Consider the following 17,900-nt stretch of genomic DNA (forward strand, 5'->3'; position numbering starts at 1 on the left):
CACTGCTTGCTTTTAATTGTGATCTGCTGTGGTATGTGTCAGGACATCCTGACTCTGGAAACCATATGGTTTACCAGCCATCTCTTTGTAAACGTACTTCCTTTGGACTGAAACCTTGTGTACTCTATAATAAAAGAGAAGAAAGCCTTGTAGTACTTCACTGGATCACTGACAAGCAAATTGTCAGCATTTTTGCAGTGAATTGAGTTGTACTGTGGAGGAATATTTTATATTAATTTGTTAAAGGCTTCTTTTGGAGTTGATGCTGCTGCATGTATAAATTCATGTTTATCTGCTTTCCCTTACCTGAAGGGAACCTACAGGAAAGCTGGAGAGGGACTTATAGTAAACAGGGACTTTTAGTAAAAAGGGACTTTTAGTCTACAACTACCTGAGGGGAGGTTGTAGCCAGGAGGAGGTTGCTCTCTTCTCTCAGGTGGCCAGCACCAGAACGAGAGGACACAGCCTCAGGCTGCGCCAGGGGAGATTTAGGCTGGAGGTGAGGAGAAAGTTCTTCACTGAGAGAGTCATTGGACACTGGAATGGGCTGCCCGGGGAGGTGGTGGAGTCGCCGTCCCTGGAGCTGTTCAAGGCAGGATTGGACGTGGCACTTGGTGCCATGGTCTAGCCTTGAGCTCTGTGGTAAAGGGTTGGACTTGATGATCTATGAGGTCTCTTCCAACCTTGGTGATACTGTGATATCTAGCAATAGGACAAGGAGGAATGGTTTTAAGCTGAGGGAGAGTAGATTTAGACTGGATCTTTGGAAGAAGCTCTTCAGTATGTGGGAGACTGGAGCAGGTTACCCAGGGTGGTTGTGGATACCCCCTCCCTGGAGGTGTTTAGGGCCAGGTTGGATAGGGCCTTCAGGAACCGAGTGTAGTTGAGAGGCATCCCTGTGGCAGGGAGGTTGCAGTAGATGATCTTTAAGGTGCCTCCCAATCTAAGCCATTCTAGGATCTCTCTACATTTTATCTCTGTGTTTATTTGTTTCATATTTATCTCTGTAAAGTCAGCAGAAACTGAAACCATGATGACCACAAGATCCTGTTTTGATGTATGTGTGTTAGAATACTGGACCAAAGGATTTTTTTCTAGAACGTCTGAAAGAGAAACTAAGTCTTCTTTAGAATTAGATGTTCTTTTTGTGTAGTTGAGTGGACATGAACAAGCATAAAGAATTTGCCTTTTCCTGTTGTTTTGTACTTTTAATGATTTTTCTAATATATATATGTACACATATATCTATATATGGATACACTTACATTCTACTTATTGACACCTCTGCTTGAAAAGATTTCAGAAAGAGAATTAATTCTTTGTTCATCAGATTTAAGTTAGGTGAAATAAGCAATTCAAAGTGCTTGCAGCCTTATTTGCTTGTGGTCTGCTCTCATTGTTGACTTTTTTTTGTCCCTTAATAAATGTTTTCTTTATTTGATTTTTTTTTTTCCTCCTTGTGCTTGTTGCTCCAAAATACTGCAATGGCCTAATCAACGATGCTGATTTATGTCATCTGTAGTTGCTTTTGAGAAGAACATGAACCTTGTTTCAAGTTTTCACTAATTCAGGAATTGCAGAGAACAAAAGTTCAGAAGTTCAGATGAAAAAATATATGTTTTTTTCACAAAGGTTTTCACTTCTGTCTTTGAGATCCCAGTTCTTCCAACTCTTCTGCAAAAACCAATTCATGTATGTTCCTGTGTGGATGACTTTCAGATCTGTCTACACATGTCATGACAGAAGTCATGCTCATGGTTCTGAAATCTCCTTCAAGAAATTTGTCTGTCAGCTTAAGTCTAAAACTAAACTAAAATTTTTTATCTTGCTGTGTTGTTTAGCCTGGAGACAAAGGAGGCTTAGCGGAGACCTCATTGCTCTCTGAAACACCCTAAAAGAGTGCTGGAGTGAGGTTGGGGAGTTGGTCTCTTCTCCCTACTACTAGGTGATAGAGTAAGAGGAAATGGACTGAAATTGTGCAGAGGAGGTTTAGGTTGGATATTGGGGAAAAAAATCTTTCCTGAAATAGTGGTCAGGCATTGGCAGAGGCTGCCCAGGAAGGCAGTGGAGTCATGGTCTCAGGAGATGTTCAGGAAACGTGGCCATGGCACTTCGGGACGTGGTATAATGGTCAGGGTGGTGTTAGGTTGATGTTTGGGCTCAGTGATCGCAGAGGTGTTTTCCAACTGAAACAATGCCATGGTTCTTTGATCTCATCCATGAGTCTCTTTTGTTAGTTCCTTTCTTGGTCTTCTAGGGTGACACCATCATCTTGCCTTCACTCAGGCAGCTCTTTTACTTGAACCTCTACTCTCAGATTAATCCATTCATCTGAATCTCTTGTCCAAGCTTTGTTGTGTTGTATATCAGTAAGTTCAGCTTTGCTTTTCTGACCTCGAAAGAATGCCGTAATATCCAACCTTTCTTCTTTGAGAATACTGCTGCAGGCGTCTGCTAACCCATGACTTGCACTTGTCCTTTTCTTTATCCTGGTAACCTTCTGTTTATCACTTGAAATAAAACAAGTTGTTTTCAGTTTCCAAGTCCCTCTGTGGTTGTGAGTTGCAGTTTGTCTGCATCACCTCACAAAGAGGTAACCAGACATTTTTATGGTTTACTTTGTTCTTGTCCAGCATGTTTCTCAACTTAGGAGGAATTCTATGAACTGGTAAATTATTTTGGAGCTTTGCTTCAAGCTTTGCAGTTTGCATCTAGAAATACTTAATTGCTAGCACCCTGTAGAACACTGTTGAGCAGCATGTTGTAGAGACTTCTGTTTATCTGTTTGTATTTACCTGCATCCATATGCTGTCTCTTTGTTTCCTCTTGACATGGCAGATTTCTCTGTGAAAAGGACTGTGTGTTCTGCAAAACATCAGAAGGGCTCCTGATCCAGTGCTTGGTCTAGTAGGTGGAAGAGTAATAGGAATTAATTTGGGCCATTCAGCCTGGAGAAGAGAAGGCTCCAGTGACCTTATAACTACATTTGAGTATCTAAAGGGGACCCTACAGGAAGGCTGGGTAGGGAGTGTATAGAACGGTTTGTAGTGATAGGATGAGGCGCAGTGGTTTGAAATCAGAGCAGGGTAGATGTAGGCTAGATATCAGGAGGAAGTTCTTCACAATTAAGGTAGTGAAATACTGGTTGCCCAGGGATGTAGTTGAGGCCCCATCCCTGGAGACATTCAAGGTTGCACTTGATGTGGCCCTGGGTAGCCTGATCCTAGTTGGTGTCCCTGCTGACTTGAAGGGGGTTGGGCAAGATGACCTTTGGGGGGCTATTGACTCAATGATCTCCAGAAGTCCCTTCCAACCCCTTCCATTCTCTGAATCTGTGATTCTGTTGAAGGTGTCATGTTTTAAATACTGCTTTTGAATGATGCCAATATGGAGTAGTATGGAGTCTGTGCTGTTGTAATGACGCTAGACTGCTTAAATACTTGTCAATGTTTGGCTTTTGACCCTTCCATCTTCACTTTTCTGAGCATGACTGCACTAAATCTAATTGCCTGGCATGCTTTTGTGCATGTGTTTCAGAGGGAACAAACAATCATGTTTGCTTCACTCTTTGATGCATGAGTATCTGTTCGTGTCAGCAGTCTTAAGGCAATAAATTTCTTAATGATGTAGGTTTCAAAATTGAGGAAGAGATCAGTATTAGGGATACAGCTTTGAGAGAATTGGATGGTACAGCCTATGAATTTGGGTTGAGAAATGCTCCAGACTGCACCTTTTTTTTTTTGAAGTTGAGACATTAGTGGGATCGAGAATCTACTTTCAGCAGTATTAAGATATTTTACAGCCTCATTAGTTACCTGAAAAGAATGTCAAAGTCTCTTGTATGTAATGTGGCAATCTCTAAATGATACCCATAAAAGTGTTATATATACACCATATGGAGTTTTTTTTTAAGTATTTGCATATGTACAGCCACAGACAGGTAGCTGGAAAATGTCCCTCTGGTGTGTTTCAGCTGAGCCTGGATAGTTCAGTGCAGTAGAACTCAGTCAAGTTTCCATCTCCTTTGCTTTGTGTAACAGAACCTTGCACAACAAACTCTAGCAGGTGCAGGTAGCCAGCAGATAATTATGCTGACCTTCACAGAATCGTGCAGAACCATAGAATGGGGGGTTGGAAGGATCATCTGGTGCAACCATTCTGTGTGATAGTGTAGTTAAAATGATGTCACCCAGCACCTTATGAAGCTGAGTTTTCAATCTGACCAATGTGTTGGAGCCGTGTATGTGCTCAGGAGACAAAATCAGTGTTCTGTTCTAGAAACATTTGCGGTGGAGACTGGATTCTAATCAAGGTGTTCAATTCATCTGAAGCTTAATTATTTTAAGTAGTATATATTAGTCAATTAATTTTTATGCCATTCAGGCATGTGATTATTCATAGAATCACAGAATGGTTAAGGTTTGAAGTTGACCTCAAAGATCATCTAGTTCCAGCCCCCTGCGATAGGCAGGGACACCTCCTACTAGAACAGGTCTGGATCAGTTAAGATGTTTTCTTCTGTTGGAGCCATGAACTAAAAAAAAAAGAGTTGGTGATGTTTTGTTTCCTGGTTTGTGATAGCTGGAAAACAGATTTTATAATATTTGGTTTTCTGGGTTATGATATGTCTTTGTGAGTGACTTAATTTGTGTCTATTGTAGGTAATAGCTTTTGAACCACTGGTGTTGTTCAGGCTGTGTTCGTGTGTGTATGAAATTAAATGTAAAGAAAATGAAATTTAAATTTACATTCCTATAGTTTCCCAGAGGCTATATTGTTTGCAGATTGCATCAGATTGGAAGGGACCCCCACAGGTCATCTTGTCCAACTGCCCTGCAGTGAGCAGGGACACTTCCAACTACATCAGACTGCCCAGGGCCACATGAAGTCTGATCTTGAATGTCTCCAGGGGTGGGGCTTCAACCACATCCTTGGGGAACCTGTTTCAGTATTTCATCATTCTCATTGTGAACAACTTCCTCCTAGTGTCCAACTTAAATCTATCCTGCTTCAGTTTCAAATCATTGTCCATTATCCTATTGCTACAAGGCCTTCTAAACAGTCTCTCCTCTGCCTTCGTGTAGGTCCCTTTCAGACACTGAAATGTAGTTACAAGGTCTTTCTGGGGTCTTCTCCATGCTGAACAGACCTAAATCTTTTGGCCTGTCCTTGTAAGAGAAGAGCTTCAGACTTGTTATCTTTGTGGCCTCCTCTGAACCTGGTCCAAAGGGTCCATGTCTTTCTCTCATGTTGGGACTCCCATAGCTGGACACTGTACTCCAGGCAAGGTCTCACCAGAGTAGAGTTATAGAAGCACCTGTCTTGACCTGCTGGCCACATTTCTTTTGATGCAGCCCAGGATGCCATTGGCCTTTTGGGCTGCAAGTGTCCATCGCAGGCTCATGTCCAGCTTCTCACTTACCAGCACCCCCAAGTCCTTTTCTGCAGAGCTGCTCTCAGTCTCATCATCCTCCCAGCCTGGATTAATACTGAGAATGCTGGATAGAGAAAAGAGGAAGCCAGAGTAATTGTAAGGTCAGTTCTTAGTAGACAGTAGAACATCCATAGAGCTGTTCCCCTGAGGCAAAGAGGTCTCTACAAAACTGCTTCTCTTGGCATTAATTTCATGCTGTCTTTTCATAATATACTCAGTACCACATCATAGGTAGGCAGAGATATTCTTTTCTTAAAACACAAAAGCCCAAAATGTGTAAGTAGGCTGGTTTGCTTTTTATAGAGGTGACAGGATTCAGTTATCCTTTGACATTGGAGACTTCTGGGATTTCATGGAATATAAATAAAGCAGGATTTCAGTCTTTGTGCCTGGAGGTTAGAGAAGTATGTTTGTGTCCTTAAATTTTAAGATTTCAGATAATTTTTTTCCCCTTCAACCTATTTCTTGGGTTTTACATTCTTTCTTTTTCCTTGTAGGTAAGATTGTGCCAAAATCCAAAGCTTCAACTCAAAAATAGCCCACCTTACATACTTGACATTTTACCTGACACTTACCAACATTTGCGACTTATCCTGGGCAAATATGATGACAACCAGAAACTTGCACAGCTCAGTGAGAACGAATACTTTAAAATCTACATTGACAGCCTCATGAAAAAATCCAAACGGGCTATAAGACTCTTCAAAGAAGGAAAAGAAAGGATGTACGAGGAGCAGTCACAGGATAGGTAAGTGAAATATTTAAATAATGAGTAGATTGTCTGGCCTGTCTGCATTCATAACACTGTTTGTCTGCAGCCCATTGTGTTTTGACATTTTAAATTATTTAAAGAGCAGAAATATTTATTGTTTGAACTCATTGACCCTGCAGATCATTCAGTAATTTGCTGGGTTTGTTCCACTGCATGCTCAGAACTGGCAGACCTGCCGCATGAGGAAGGCCTGAGAGAACTGGGTTTGTTCAGCCTTGAGAAGGCTTAGGGGAGACCTTATTACTGTGAACCAGTACATTAAGGGTAGCTAACAGGAGGATGGAGACTCCCTTTTTATAAGGAGTCTCATGGAAAAGTCAAGGGGTAACAGGGACAAGTTACTTCTGGGGAGATTCTGATTGTACTGCAGCAGAAAATGTTCCCTCATGAGACCATTTAGACATTGAAGTCATCTCCCAAGGGAAGCAGTGGACTCCCCTACACTGAAGAGTCAGCTTGACAGAGTGCTGGGCCAGCTCATTTCAACTCTACCTAGAAAGGATGGACCAAATGATCCTTGAGATCTGTTCCAACCTGGTATTCCATGAGCCCATGGTTCTGTGATTATCTGTCACTTTGTGTGACCTTTAAAACCAAGTGCTTTCCCTTCATAAAGTGTTCATTTCTTTATCATTATTTATTCACAGAGCTTTACAAGATGTATTTTCCCTCTGGCAGAGAGAAAGTGCCTGTTACTTGGATTGAGCTTGGCCTCACTTCTTAAAAGTGTAGAAATCACAATGGGTATTGACTTTAGGCTTTCACAAGTGATGAAATGGAGCAAAACAACATTCCCATTTTTGAGGGGTGTTAGCATAAGGTGATGATAATGTTAGTTTGAAGCTGGGAAGCCTTTTCAGAAACTTGATTGATTCCTGATTTGCAGTGCTTCAGTTTAGTAATAGGTATTTAATGCTTAGTTTGTGTGCTCTTTGTGGTGAGAAAGGAAGGGTTTAATATTTGAATTACTTATTATATCCTGAAAATATTGCTTTTAAAATACTCTTTTGAGTTTTTGTATTTTGTGTGCAAAACCTGGAGTTTTATTTTGGAAAGGGCCACAGCAGTGTTGTGGCAATTCCTTTGCTCTGTGTGATTACCTTTAAATCTATCGACCAACCCCACAATGCTGGTTTCAGTCTCCCTCTTTTAAAGGCGATAATATGGAATAAGAGGTAGAGAGGGAGTGGATAGAGGATTGAATCCCTGCTGTTCTGTCTGCTGCAGTATAGTTTGGCAGCTGGGGAATGTGTTGGTAGAAGCAGTGAAATGTCTGCATTCTTGTAAATGTCACTGCTGTTATAGTTGATTTATACATATGCTGCTTCCTAATTTTTAGCAATGATTGTAGCTGTTCAGTCTCCTGTGTGATAGGGTTTCTCAAGTCTTACTAAAGGTCTAAGGAATTTATTATTTTGAGTATGTAAAAAACCCTCCCATTTTTAATAGAGCTGTTTGCCCAAAGGAGAAAAAAGACACTGAACTGTTCTAATTATAGTTCAGAATCTTGATGAACATTTGTTGTGTTTTGATATCATAAGCATGCAAAGGAACATTTTCACTGCAGATGCATTCTTACCAGAACCCCTGGAGCAATTTTTCATCACTCAGCCTATGGGTACTTTGTGTGTTTTTGTTTTAAATATCCCATTTGTTGTATGTGCAGAAGCCATTGTGTTGCAAAACAAATGGGAAGTCTTTTATGGTAAGGGAAATTTGACATAAATGGTGGCATTATGTAAACAGGTTTTATTTTGTTTATGAAATCCAGATTTACTTCTGGTTTTGCTTACAGTTAGCAATAAATTAAAGCCAGTTTGAGTGTAATTTTTTCAGTCAGCCTGCTATATGCTCTCAAACACTGTGTTAAGAACGGTTGTCTAGTTGCTAGAGTTGCTTTCTTCTTTCCAATTACCCACTTCATTTACTGCATGATGGTAAGAGGAGTGATAAAAGGATGTGTTTTGTGGAGCAGTTTCTGAAGGAGGTGCAGTTAGCATGTTTACTGTCATTTGTTTGGGCCAATTTTTTGTGAGACGATTGGAGAGGTGGGATTTTAAAACATAGCAATGGAGTGCATAGAATCCAAATAGCTACTTCAGGCTCTCTAAATTGTATTTCAGAAGATGACAACTATGTTGTTTTGCCTGACTATTTCATAGATTCATAGAATGGATTGGGTAGAAAAGGACCTCAAAGATCATGTAGTTCCAACCCCACTGCCATCGGGACACCTCCCACCAGACATGGTTGGTCAAAGCCCCATCCAACCTGGCCTTGAACACCTCCAGGGATGAGGCATCTGTTACCTCCCTGGGCAACCTGTTCCAGTGTCACACCACTTTTCTTACTGTAAAGAATTTCTTTCTAACATCCAGTCTAAAATTATCTGATGGGAGTTTGAAACTTGAGGAAAAAGGAGAACAATAGAAATGTTTCTCCAGTACAGACCATACTGTGACTTTGTTTAAACCAAAAAGCATAAACATTGTTTCAGCAGTTTGTGCCTCATGCCATTTTGACTTAACTTCTACATCTTTTATACTTCAGTGCACCCACTTTCATAGATTCATAGAATCATAAAATGGCTTAGGCTGGAGCTTAAGATGCAATTTCAACCTCCCTGCCGCAGACAGGAACACCTTCTGCTATACTGTGTTGCTGAAGACCTCATCCAGCCTGGCCTTGAACACCTCCATGGAGGTGGCATCCACAACATCCTTGGGCAACTTGTTCCAGAGTCTCATCACCCACTGTAAAGAATTTCTTCCCAATATCTGGTCTGAATCTCCACTCCTCCAGCTGAAGTCTGTTGCCCCTCAACCTCTCCTTACAAGCCCTTGTAAAAAGTCTCTCCTCTGCTTGCTTACAGGCTGCTTTGAAGTCCTTCCCCTACTGTTCATATTTGATTGTCCTATTTTGAAATTGACTGAGAAAGTATTTTTGCTGAGCCCTCTGACTAGGTACCTGTTGCTCTGCAGGGCCTCAACAGGTTAAATCTTGGGAAGTTAGTAAAAGAAGCTAATGTTCTTAGCTTCTTTACTTCTAAATATACCTGCATTAAGCTGAGTGCCTTATTAATGTTATAATGCAAATGTAGGGGTTGATAATTTAAATAAGTGCTTTTGAAGATGTTTTGGAAATGACTGTCAAGATCAGGTAGAGTCAGTTTTAAAATGGGCAAACCAAAAGCCTCTCATATTGACACCCAGCCAGTTTCTGTGGTTTTGAATTTCACACTTCTGTTTTGTTTTTCTGTTCATGTCTCTCTGGTTTCCGGATAGAAGGTTATAATGAAAAAGAGAAACTGGCTGCAATTGGAAACATCTATTCACTTGGTGTATTTTTAACCTCTTGGAATTACTGAATAATCTTCTAACTTATATAGCATCAATACATTTAGGAACCAGTATCAATATATGTAGTGTTGTGAGGCAAGTGAAAATCACATAATTGTCAGGAAGGTTCTCCTCCTGCTCTGTTCTGCCCTGATGAGACCACATTCAGAGTGTAGTGTCCAGTTCTGGGCTCCCCAGTTTGATAGGGTCAGGGAACTACTGGAGAGGGTCCCATGGAGGCTGTGAGGATGACTAAGGGATTGGAACATCTGTCGGTGGAGGAGAGGCTGAAACACCTGAGGCTGTTTAGTCTGAAGGAGAAGACTGAGAGGAGAGGGGATCTGATCAATGTTTACAAATACATTGAAGGTAGGTGTCAGGAAGAAGGGGCCAGGCTATTTTCCTTGGTGTCTTGTGATAGGACAAAGGGCAATGGACACAAACTGGAACCCAGGAAGTTCCACCTCAACGTGACAGAAAACTTCCTTACTGTGAGGGTACTGGATCAGTGGAGCAGAGAGGTTCTGGAGTCTCCTTCTCTGGAGATGTTCAAGACCTGTCTGCATGCATTTCTGTGTGGCTTTCCCTAAGCTTTGGCTGGAAAGTGGGACTGGATGATCTCCAGAGGTCCCTTTCAACCCCTTTGTTTTAGGATTGCATGAAAATTGCTCTGGTTTTAAGAATTTGTTGTGAATTTCTTAGCAGTTAGAAAGTTTCTAACAGCCTTGTAACTTGTTTGTGTTTCCAGACAGAGGAGATTTTGTTGATTGAGAAAAGGATACTTTTTTAGATTTGTCCTTCACTAGCTTATTTAGGTAAAGAAGGTGCCTTACTCTGCTTGAAAGATTAATGGAATGTTGCCTCATAGCTTGAACTCTGTGCTGTCCCTAGCAAAAAGGGGTTGCTTTCACCATGGAACTTAGGATAACTGGAAATGGAACCTAGCTACAGTAAATATCCCTTGATACAGAGGTTCCCTCTTCTGAAGAGGGAGGGCATGACTGGCTGGATGCAGTTGCATAGGAGAAGGAAATGCAATGAGATTGATTTGGGTTTTTTTTTGCAAGCTTTTGTGTTGTGGTGAGAGTTGTCACTTTCTTCTGCCCTCCCTGTTCTTAGATTCATAGAACGGTTTGAGTTGGAAGAAATCTTAGAGATCATCGAGTTCCATCCCCCGTGCTATGGGCAGGGACATCTCCCACTAGACCAGCTTGCTGAAGGCCTCATCCAATCTGGTCTTGAATGCCTTCAGGGAAGGGGCATCCACAGCCTTCCTGGGAAACCTGTTCCAATGTCGCACCACTCTCATTGTAAAAAATACCTTCCTAATGTGAAAGTTCCTTAGCTGTGGTGTAAAGCTGAATGTGAACCAAAACAGCTCTAAGAAACTGTGGTGTGCTTGAACCAGATGAGTAATTGAGCTCCAGTGCAGATTGGTGCAGCACAAGCCGTTTTCTATTTTTGGTTCTAGTCTAAATTAACCAAGGAGTGTTACACAAACACCACTCAGACAAAGAGGCTAGTGTTGCAGAGGGCAGGTGAGAACATGTGGAGGTTAGGAATTTCAGGGCAGTGTTATGACAGCTTGTTCTAACATCAGTGCAAACAGGCTGTGTCACTGCAGTCGTTGTAAGGCAATATTTGAATTTTTAGATGTTTTTGATCATCTTCACTATGTTGGGGAGGGTGTTACCAAATTGAAGTGAAACATTAGTACCAAAATAACTATTCATTCAGACTGCAGAGGAAAAGAAGGATTTTTCAAACCAGAACAGTTCCTAAATGAAAAGTAATGATTTTGAATTCTTACACTTGACTTAGGTCGTTGATTTTTATTTAGCTGGAGAGAAGAGGGATAATATCTGCACTTTTTTTCTCTCTGTGTGTGTTTGACTTTTTACTGTTACAAAATCAGGCAGTGTTTACTGTGTGTGTGGATTGAAGCTTCAGAAGGGTAGGTTCAGACTGAGTACTAGAAATTCTTGACACTGAAGGTGGTGAGACACTGGACCAGGTTGCCCAGGGAGGTGTTGAATGTCCCCTCCGTGGAGGTGTTCATGGCCAGGCTGGACAGGACCTTGAGTAACCTGCTCCAGTGAGAAGTGTCTGTGCCTGTGGCAGGAGGTTGAAACCGGATGATCTTTAGCTCCCTTCCAACTCAAGCCATTCTATGTTACTTCAGGGTCTGTTTCAAACACTTTCTTACAATTAAAGTCGTGTTGACTTTGGTCAAAGTTCAGCTGGTTGTGAGGGGCTATACACAGAGTCTAATCTTGTCTTTCTTCCACTTCATGTCATAAATAGTAGCTCTGGAAAGTGTCTATGATATTGTTGCCAAATTAATATGCCATCACATTTATACTGACTTGGTGCAGTTGTGAAAGCTTTCAGAAAGCACAAGGGTAGGGGAATCATTTCTGCAGACTTTGCATATGTTCCATTTTAACTCCTTTCTGATAAACTTGATCACAGTTCTACTACAAGGGTTATGCAGTATGACTGATGCAGTGTCCATACACAGATAGTTTTCCATGCTGTTTCTTTTTAGCTTTAGAAGGCAATATAGGATGACAAAACTTGCTGAGAAGAGGAGGTAGTTTTCTGAAGATGCCGTATTCTTGGTCAGAGAGGTCTGGAAATACTCTGATTTGGCAGTGAGAATAGGTACCTATTTCTGCTTTCTAACAGCTCTGTTTCTCACATCCTTCTTGCCTGCAGTGTCTCTACTGGGAACAGCTGTGGTTATGCAGGCAGGTCATGATTACTAACTATAAATAGAACTATGTTCTTAGGTATGGTAAAGTCCAGTTGATTATCTCAAGACAGCAACCTTAGGATCATCTTAAAGAACAGAGACAAGTGACTCCTGAGTTTACTGTGTAGAAAGGAAGGCTTCTCTAGTGGAGCTGGAAGGGATCCTCCAGCATTCACTTTTACATGCATAGTTGATTTTTAGAATATTTTGTCTTTGCTTCTCTGTCAGAAATACTCTGTATGCAGTGCCAAAGTGTTTGGTTTAGGATGCCTTCAACACTAGCAGCTGCTTACCATAGAATGGCTTGGGTTGGAAGGGACCTTAAGGATCACCTAGTTCCAGCCATACCACCGTGGGCAGGGATTTGTCCCACTGGACCAGGCTGTGTGATGCTCCTTCCGATCTGGCCATGAACAGCTGCTGAGAGGGTCCATCCACAGCCTCCCTGGCCAACCTGTTCCAGTGCCTCACCACTCTCACTGTCCAAGAATTTCTTTCCAATATCCAGTCTAAATCTACCCTCTTCAAGCTTAAACCTATCCTCCCTCATCCTGTCAGTACAAGCCCTTGTAAAAAGTACCTCTCCAGTTTCTTCAGGTACTGGAGGGACATTCAAGAAGAAACAGAAAGGTTTTAGAAGAAAATACTCATCTGTATGAAGTGTAGGTCTAAATATACCAGTATATCTCATTTTAATTTCAGGTTATAAAAATAAATGGTTTCCTTTCCCTGATGTTTTGAGGCATTGTTTTCCATTAAAAATTAGAAACATGAAAGAAGAAAAATCTGTTTTGGTTTTGGAAAGAAATGAAAAGGAAGTTGGAAATAATCACTCCAAGTGGTACACTTGCTTTTTAGTTAATAGAAGCTCTTTTGCCACTCTTTAATAGTAAAGTCAAGTCACTTCATAAAAACAGATGTACTGTAGTGATATTCCTTATAGCCAAAGAATCCTTGGTCAAAAATTAGGCTAGAAGACACGTTTGTTATGTATCTAAACCTAGAGAAAGTCAGTGATATCCTGGGGTGTATTAAGAAGTGTGTAGATGCAGAAAGTTCAAAAGAGGTTCTCCACCTCCTACTCTGCCCTGGTGAGGCCATATCTGGAGTGCTATGTCCAGTTCTGGGCTCTCCAGTACAAGAGAGACGGGGAAATATTGGTGAGAATCCCAACTGTGGGCCATGAAAATTGTGAGGGGACTGGAGCATCTTTTTTATGAGGAAAGGCTGAAAGACCTGTGTCTGTTTAGCATGGAAAAGAGCAGACTGAGAAGGCATCTAATGGAGCATCTCTTTTATGAGGAAAGGCTGAAAGACCTGTTTCTGTTTAGCATGGAAAAGAGCAGACTGAGAAGGCATCTAATCAATAGCTAAAGGGCCATGGTCAAGAAGATGGGGATGGGCTCTTTTCAGTGGTGGTTAGTGATAAAACCAGGGGCATCAGGTACAAACTAGAACACAGGAGGTTTCACTTGAACATAAGGAGAAACTCCTTTATTGTGCAGGTACTGCAGCCCTGGAGCAGGCTACCTATAGAGATTGTGAAGTCTTCTTTGGAGACTTTCAAAACCTGTCTGGATGTATTCCTGTGTGGTCTGCCTTAGGTGATCCTGCTTTGGCAAGGGGCTTGGACTTGAAGATCTCTAGAGGTCCTTCCAACCCCTAACACTCTGCAGTTCTCTGATTTGTAGCGTAAATGAGAAATGCATTATGATTGCTTCTGGTTTGAGTGCAACAAAAGTAACACTAAATGATATCTCACTGAAACATTTTTTATTTAGCATGTGATAAAACATTGTGTTTTTTTACCATGGTTTGTTCACATTTTGCATCAGAATTCTAGGAACTGTCCTGTGTTGTAATGAAAGATCTTAACCATAATCTATTACCTAAGTCTTTTCATTGTTTGGAGTGAAATCCATACTGAAGGATATATTGATTTTATATTATGTATTGCACAGATCTTGATACACCAGAAAATAGCTGCAGAAATAATTTTGTTCATTTCTATAATACTTGGGTCTAACAGTTATGACTTTACTGGTTTTTGGGACGTCCAATGTAAAGGTAGATTTGTCTGGTTTTCTTCCTAACATCATGTAACACAAACTAAAGGGGAAACATAAAAGTAGCAGATAGGTATTTGGGGGATATACGTTGAAAGATTGTAGTCAATGGTAACATAGTGATTGAATACATTCAATTTCTGTGGGAAAGGTTGTTGCAGTCTCTGTAAGAAAATCTCGTCTAAGCTGACTTTTGTTTTTCACTCTCAAATGGTCAGACAGCACAGTTACAATTTCAGCCATCAAGCCATTTTTTTTTTATCCAGCAAAGCACAAACCCAAGCCATGAGCAGCCAGTTTCTTCAGGAGAATACTGTGGGAAACAGTGCCAAGGCCTTTACTGAAGTCCAGATAGACACATCCACAGCTTTTCCCTCATCCACTAACCACCTCACCATATAATCTTAGATATTAGCTCTGGTTGTTCATCTACTTTGCATAATGTAAATATGTGTCCTGATAGGGAGGAATGCAGAATAATAAAGGATGGAAGTCTTACCAGTTCCTGGTTAATTGCTTTCTCTCCTCCTGATCTCAACCCCAAAGTATTGCACAGTATTGTGTTTCTATTGATATGACTAAGAGTGGAGAAAATCAAGATTCTGTCAGAAAGTACTTGAAATATTGCAGGATTGCATTAGACCCTTGAGTACTTGTGGCAGAAAGAAAAGGATCCATGGACTTGTTTATAAGTGAGTAAAAGAAATGTCTCTTGCCAGTGAGTTATATCTGGCACCCAGTGCTCACTTTTTCCTTAGTATCTGTTGAGCACACCCCTCCCTGGAGGTGTTCAGGGCCTGGCTGGCTAAGGTCTTGAGCAACCTGATCTGATAGATGTCCCTGCCAATGGCCAGGGGAGTTGGATCTAGATGATGTTTAAGGTTCCTTCCAACCCACACCATCCTGTGAATCTATGAAATCTATACACTTACTAGAAAATCTGTCATCACTCCCTAGCTTTATTAGGATTATTCTGTACCAAAATCTAGTTTTGCTTGCAGCAAGAATAAACATTTTAATAAGCTTAATTTGTTTGGTGTATGCCAGACATTAGGGATGTCCTAATGACTTTCACTAATATCTTCATTTGTCTTGGAAAATAAAACAAATGAAACCCAAACACTTTCATTAGCTCTGCATCAGAGATGCTTTTACCTTTTTAAAAGGACAACATAGCAGGGCACCTGCAATCTAGGAGTTTCCTGGACTGTGCTGATGACAGTTTTCCTTCTCTAAGTGATAAAGGAACACACAAGAAAAGGTGCTGTGCTGGACCTTATTCCTACCAACAAGGAAGGGCTGGTGAGCAGTATGAAACTTAAGAGCAGCCTTGCCTGCATCAGCCACAACATGGTAGAAATTAAAATCCTCATGGCATAAAAAAGAGTGCAAAGCAAGCTCACTACTCTGGACTTCAGGAGAGCAAGCGTTATCATCTTTAGTGATCTGCTTGGCAGAGTGGTGTTGAATAAAGTCCTGGAGGGAAGGGAAGCCCAAGAAAGCTGGTCGGTATTCAAGGATCTTCTCCTCCAAGCCCAGGAGAAGTGCATCCTACGAATGGAGAAGGCAGGCAAGAGTTGAAAATAGATGATCTTTAAGGTCCCTTACAATCCAAACAATTCTGTAAATACTGTGCTGTTTAGAAAATGACAGCATGAGAAAAAAATTCCTCTCTTGTACCAAGATCAGTAGTGCAAGATTGTCAAACTGATCAGCATCTGTTTGCAAACTGTGCCAATGGAAAATGGTTCTTAGCTGACAGACTACTCTGAACTCATCTTGGAGCTGATTTTGAGTTAGGAAAGTCTGTCATGGGAATTACAACATCTAGGGTCACTAATAAGACATCTCATACCTAAGAACATCTGTTCATTAATCAGTGGGGCTTCACAGGTGTATATCCAAGAACAGACCTTTAGAATCCTGGAATTGTAGACTGGTCTGGGTTGGAAAGGACCTCCAAAGGTCATCTAGTCCAGTCTCCTCTGCAGTAAGCAGGGACATCCTTAACTAGATCAGGCTTTTATATTTCATATCAGTTTTTATATTTTAGCAGCCTAGAAGTTGCTTCTTTGTAATATTGTATGACCTGTGTGTTTATACTATTTTAGGACCCTTTAAAATTGTCAGTTTTTAGTAAGGGTCTGAACAAGATTACTTAAGGAAACCCAGAAATGGTGGCACAGGTGAATGAAGAACTAATTTTAATATAGTAGAATTTCTGGGCCAGTTAATCCCAACTTTTCACAGAATGATCTGAGTTGGAAGGGATCCTCCAAAGGTAATCCAGTCCACACCCCCAACCTGTCCAAGTCAGCAGGGGCATCCTCAACTAGATCAGGTTGCCCAGAGCCCTGTTGAGCCTCACCTTGAATATTTCCAGGGAAGGGACTTCAATCACCTCCCTGGACAACCCATTCCTTATTTCTCATTGTTTTCTAGAGGAAGAGTGTAAAGATGGAGAGAAACACTTTCAGAGTTTCAGAGTCAACAATTTAAACAGTTTGGAGTGCTAAAAGGGATTAGTCATTACATATCAATTTAAAAAAATGAAATTATTATTTAGGCTTTAGCACACTTGTGATGGTTTGGGTGTTCTCTGCCCCCCCCACACTTTAGAAATCACCCAGACTAGACTCAGCCAGCTCTGGAAATATGAATGAAGCTTATATTTACAGCTAGCACAATATACAAGCAGATATTTACAGTATATACAGTTATAGACAGAAATAGACAAGGTAAAAGGTAATGCAGAAACACAACTCCCCTCCCAGAAACCTGAGTCCCCAGAAGGGGCTCCCAACCACCCCTTCACCTTCCCCCTACCCCTCTCAACCTTACCCCAGTCCCAAGGAAGAATGGAGGTTTGGCCAGGGGGTTAGGAAGCAAAGTGAATTAGTCCAAAATGGAGGGTGAGATTAGAGAGATGCAGCTCAGCCAGCAGCCCAAGTGAGAGTGATTATCTATGTTTTTATTTCTTGTTCCTATACCTCTCAGCAAGCCTGTGAGCAAAGTAGACATCACCAGTGTTTTCCTTTTACAGCTTGTAATCTAGTTCTTCTCACCAAAACATTCTAGCTGCTTCAAACTAGCACACACACTGCTCTTCATTGTTTTGGAGAAGGCTTAGTTTTGACAGAAGGAAGAGCAACAACTCCCTTCAACACAAAGTTGTAAGCTTCAGCAAATATGATACTTAACCCATCCACTGATACTCTTTGTGTGAATTATATTGAATTTCAAATTATTGGTATTAAAACATAACAATAATAACTTTGTAATTAAAGTATGATTTTTTTTTCAATTTAATACTCTATAGACATGATACATGCTTGAGAAAGATACAGTGCCACAAACAGAACCTAAAAACTTCCCTGTTTGTGTTGTTCAAATATGCAGTCAATAGTGAAAGCTCTGAAGAGTAGAGGTTGATGTACAAACTTCTGGCCTGTGTTCCAACTTCTATTTGTTTGTGATAAGTGATGAAAATCTCAGGAACATCTAATAATCTAATACACCAGCAATAAAGGAGATA

At 40.9% G+C, this 17,900-nt stretch overlaps 1 protein-coding gene across 4 annotated transcripts in view; it reads left to right on the top strand.

Annotated features, from left to right (window-relative positions):
* CBLB (Cbl proto-oncogene B) overlaps positions 1–17,900 on the top strand; it is a 136,692-nt gene that overhangs the window by 8,579 nt on the left and 110,213 nt on the right. For all 4 annotated transcript variants that reach the window (XM_064143147.1, XM_064143150.1, XM_064143151.1 and 1 more), the window contains exon 3: positions 5,932–6,182. In XM_064143147.1, the coding sequence (XP_063999217.1) occupies positions 5,932–6,182 (251 nt within the window). The remainder of the gene's footprint in view (positions 1–5,931; positions 6,183–17,900) is intronic.

The sequence above is a fragment of the Pogoniulus pusillus genome, chromosome 5 (assembly GCF_015220805.1).
Source record: "Pogoniulus pusillus isolate bPogPus1 chromosome 5, bPogPus1.pri, whole genome shotgun sequence".
NCBI classification, from domain to species: Eukaryota; Metazoa; Chordata; class Aves; order Piciformes; family Lybiidae; genus Pogoniulus; species Pogoniulus pusillus.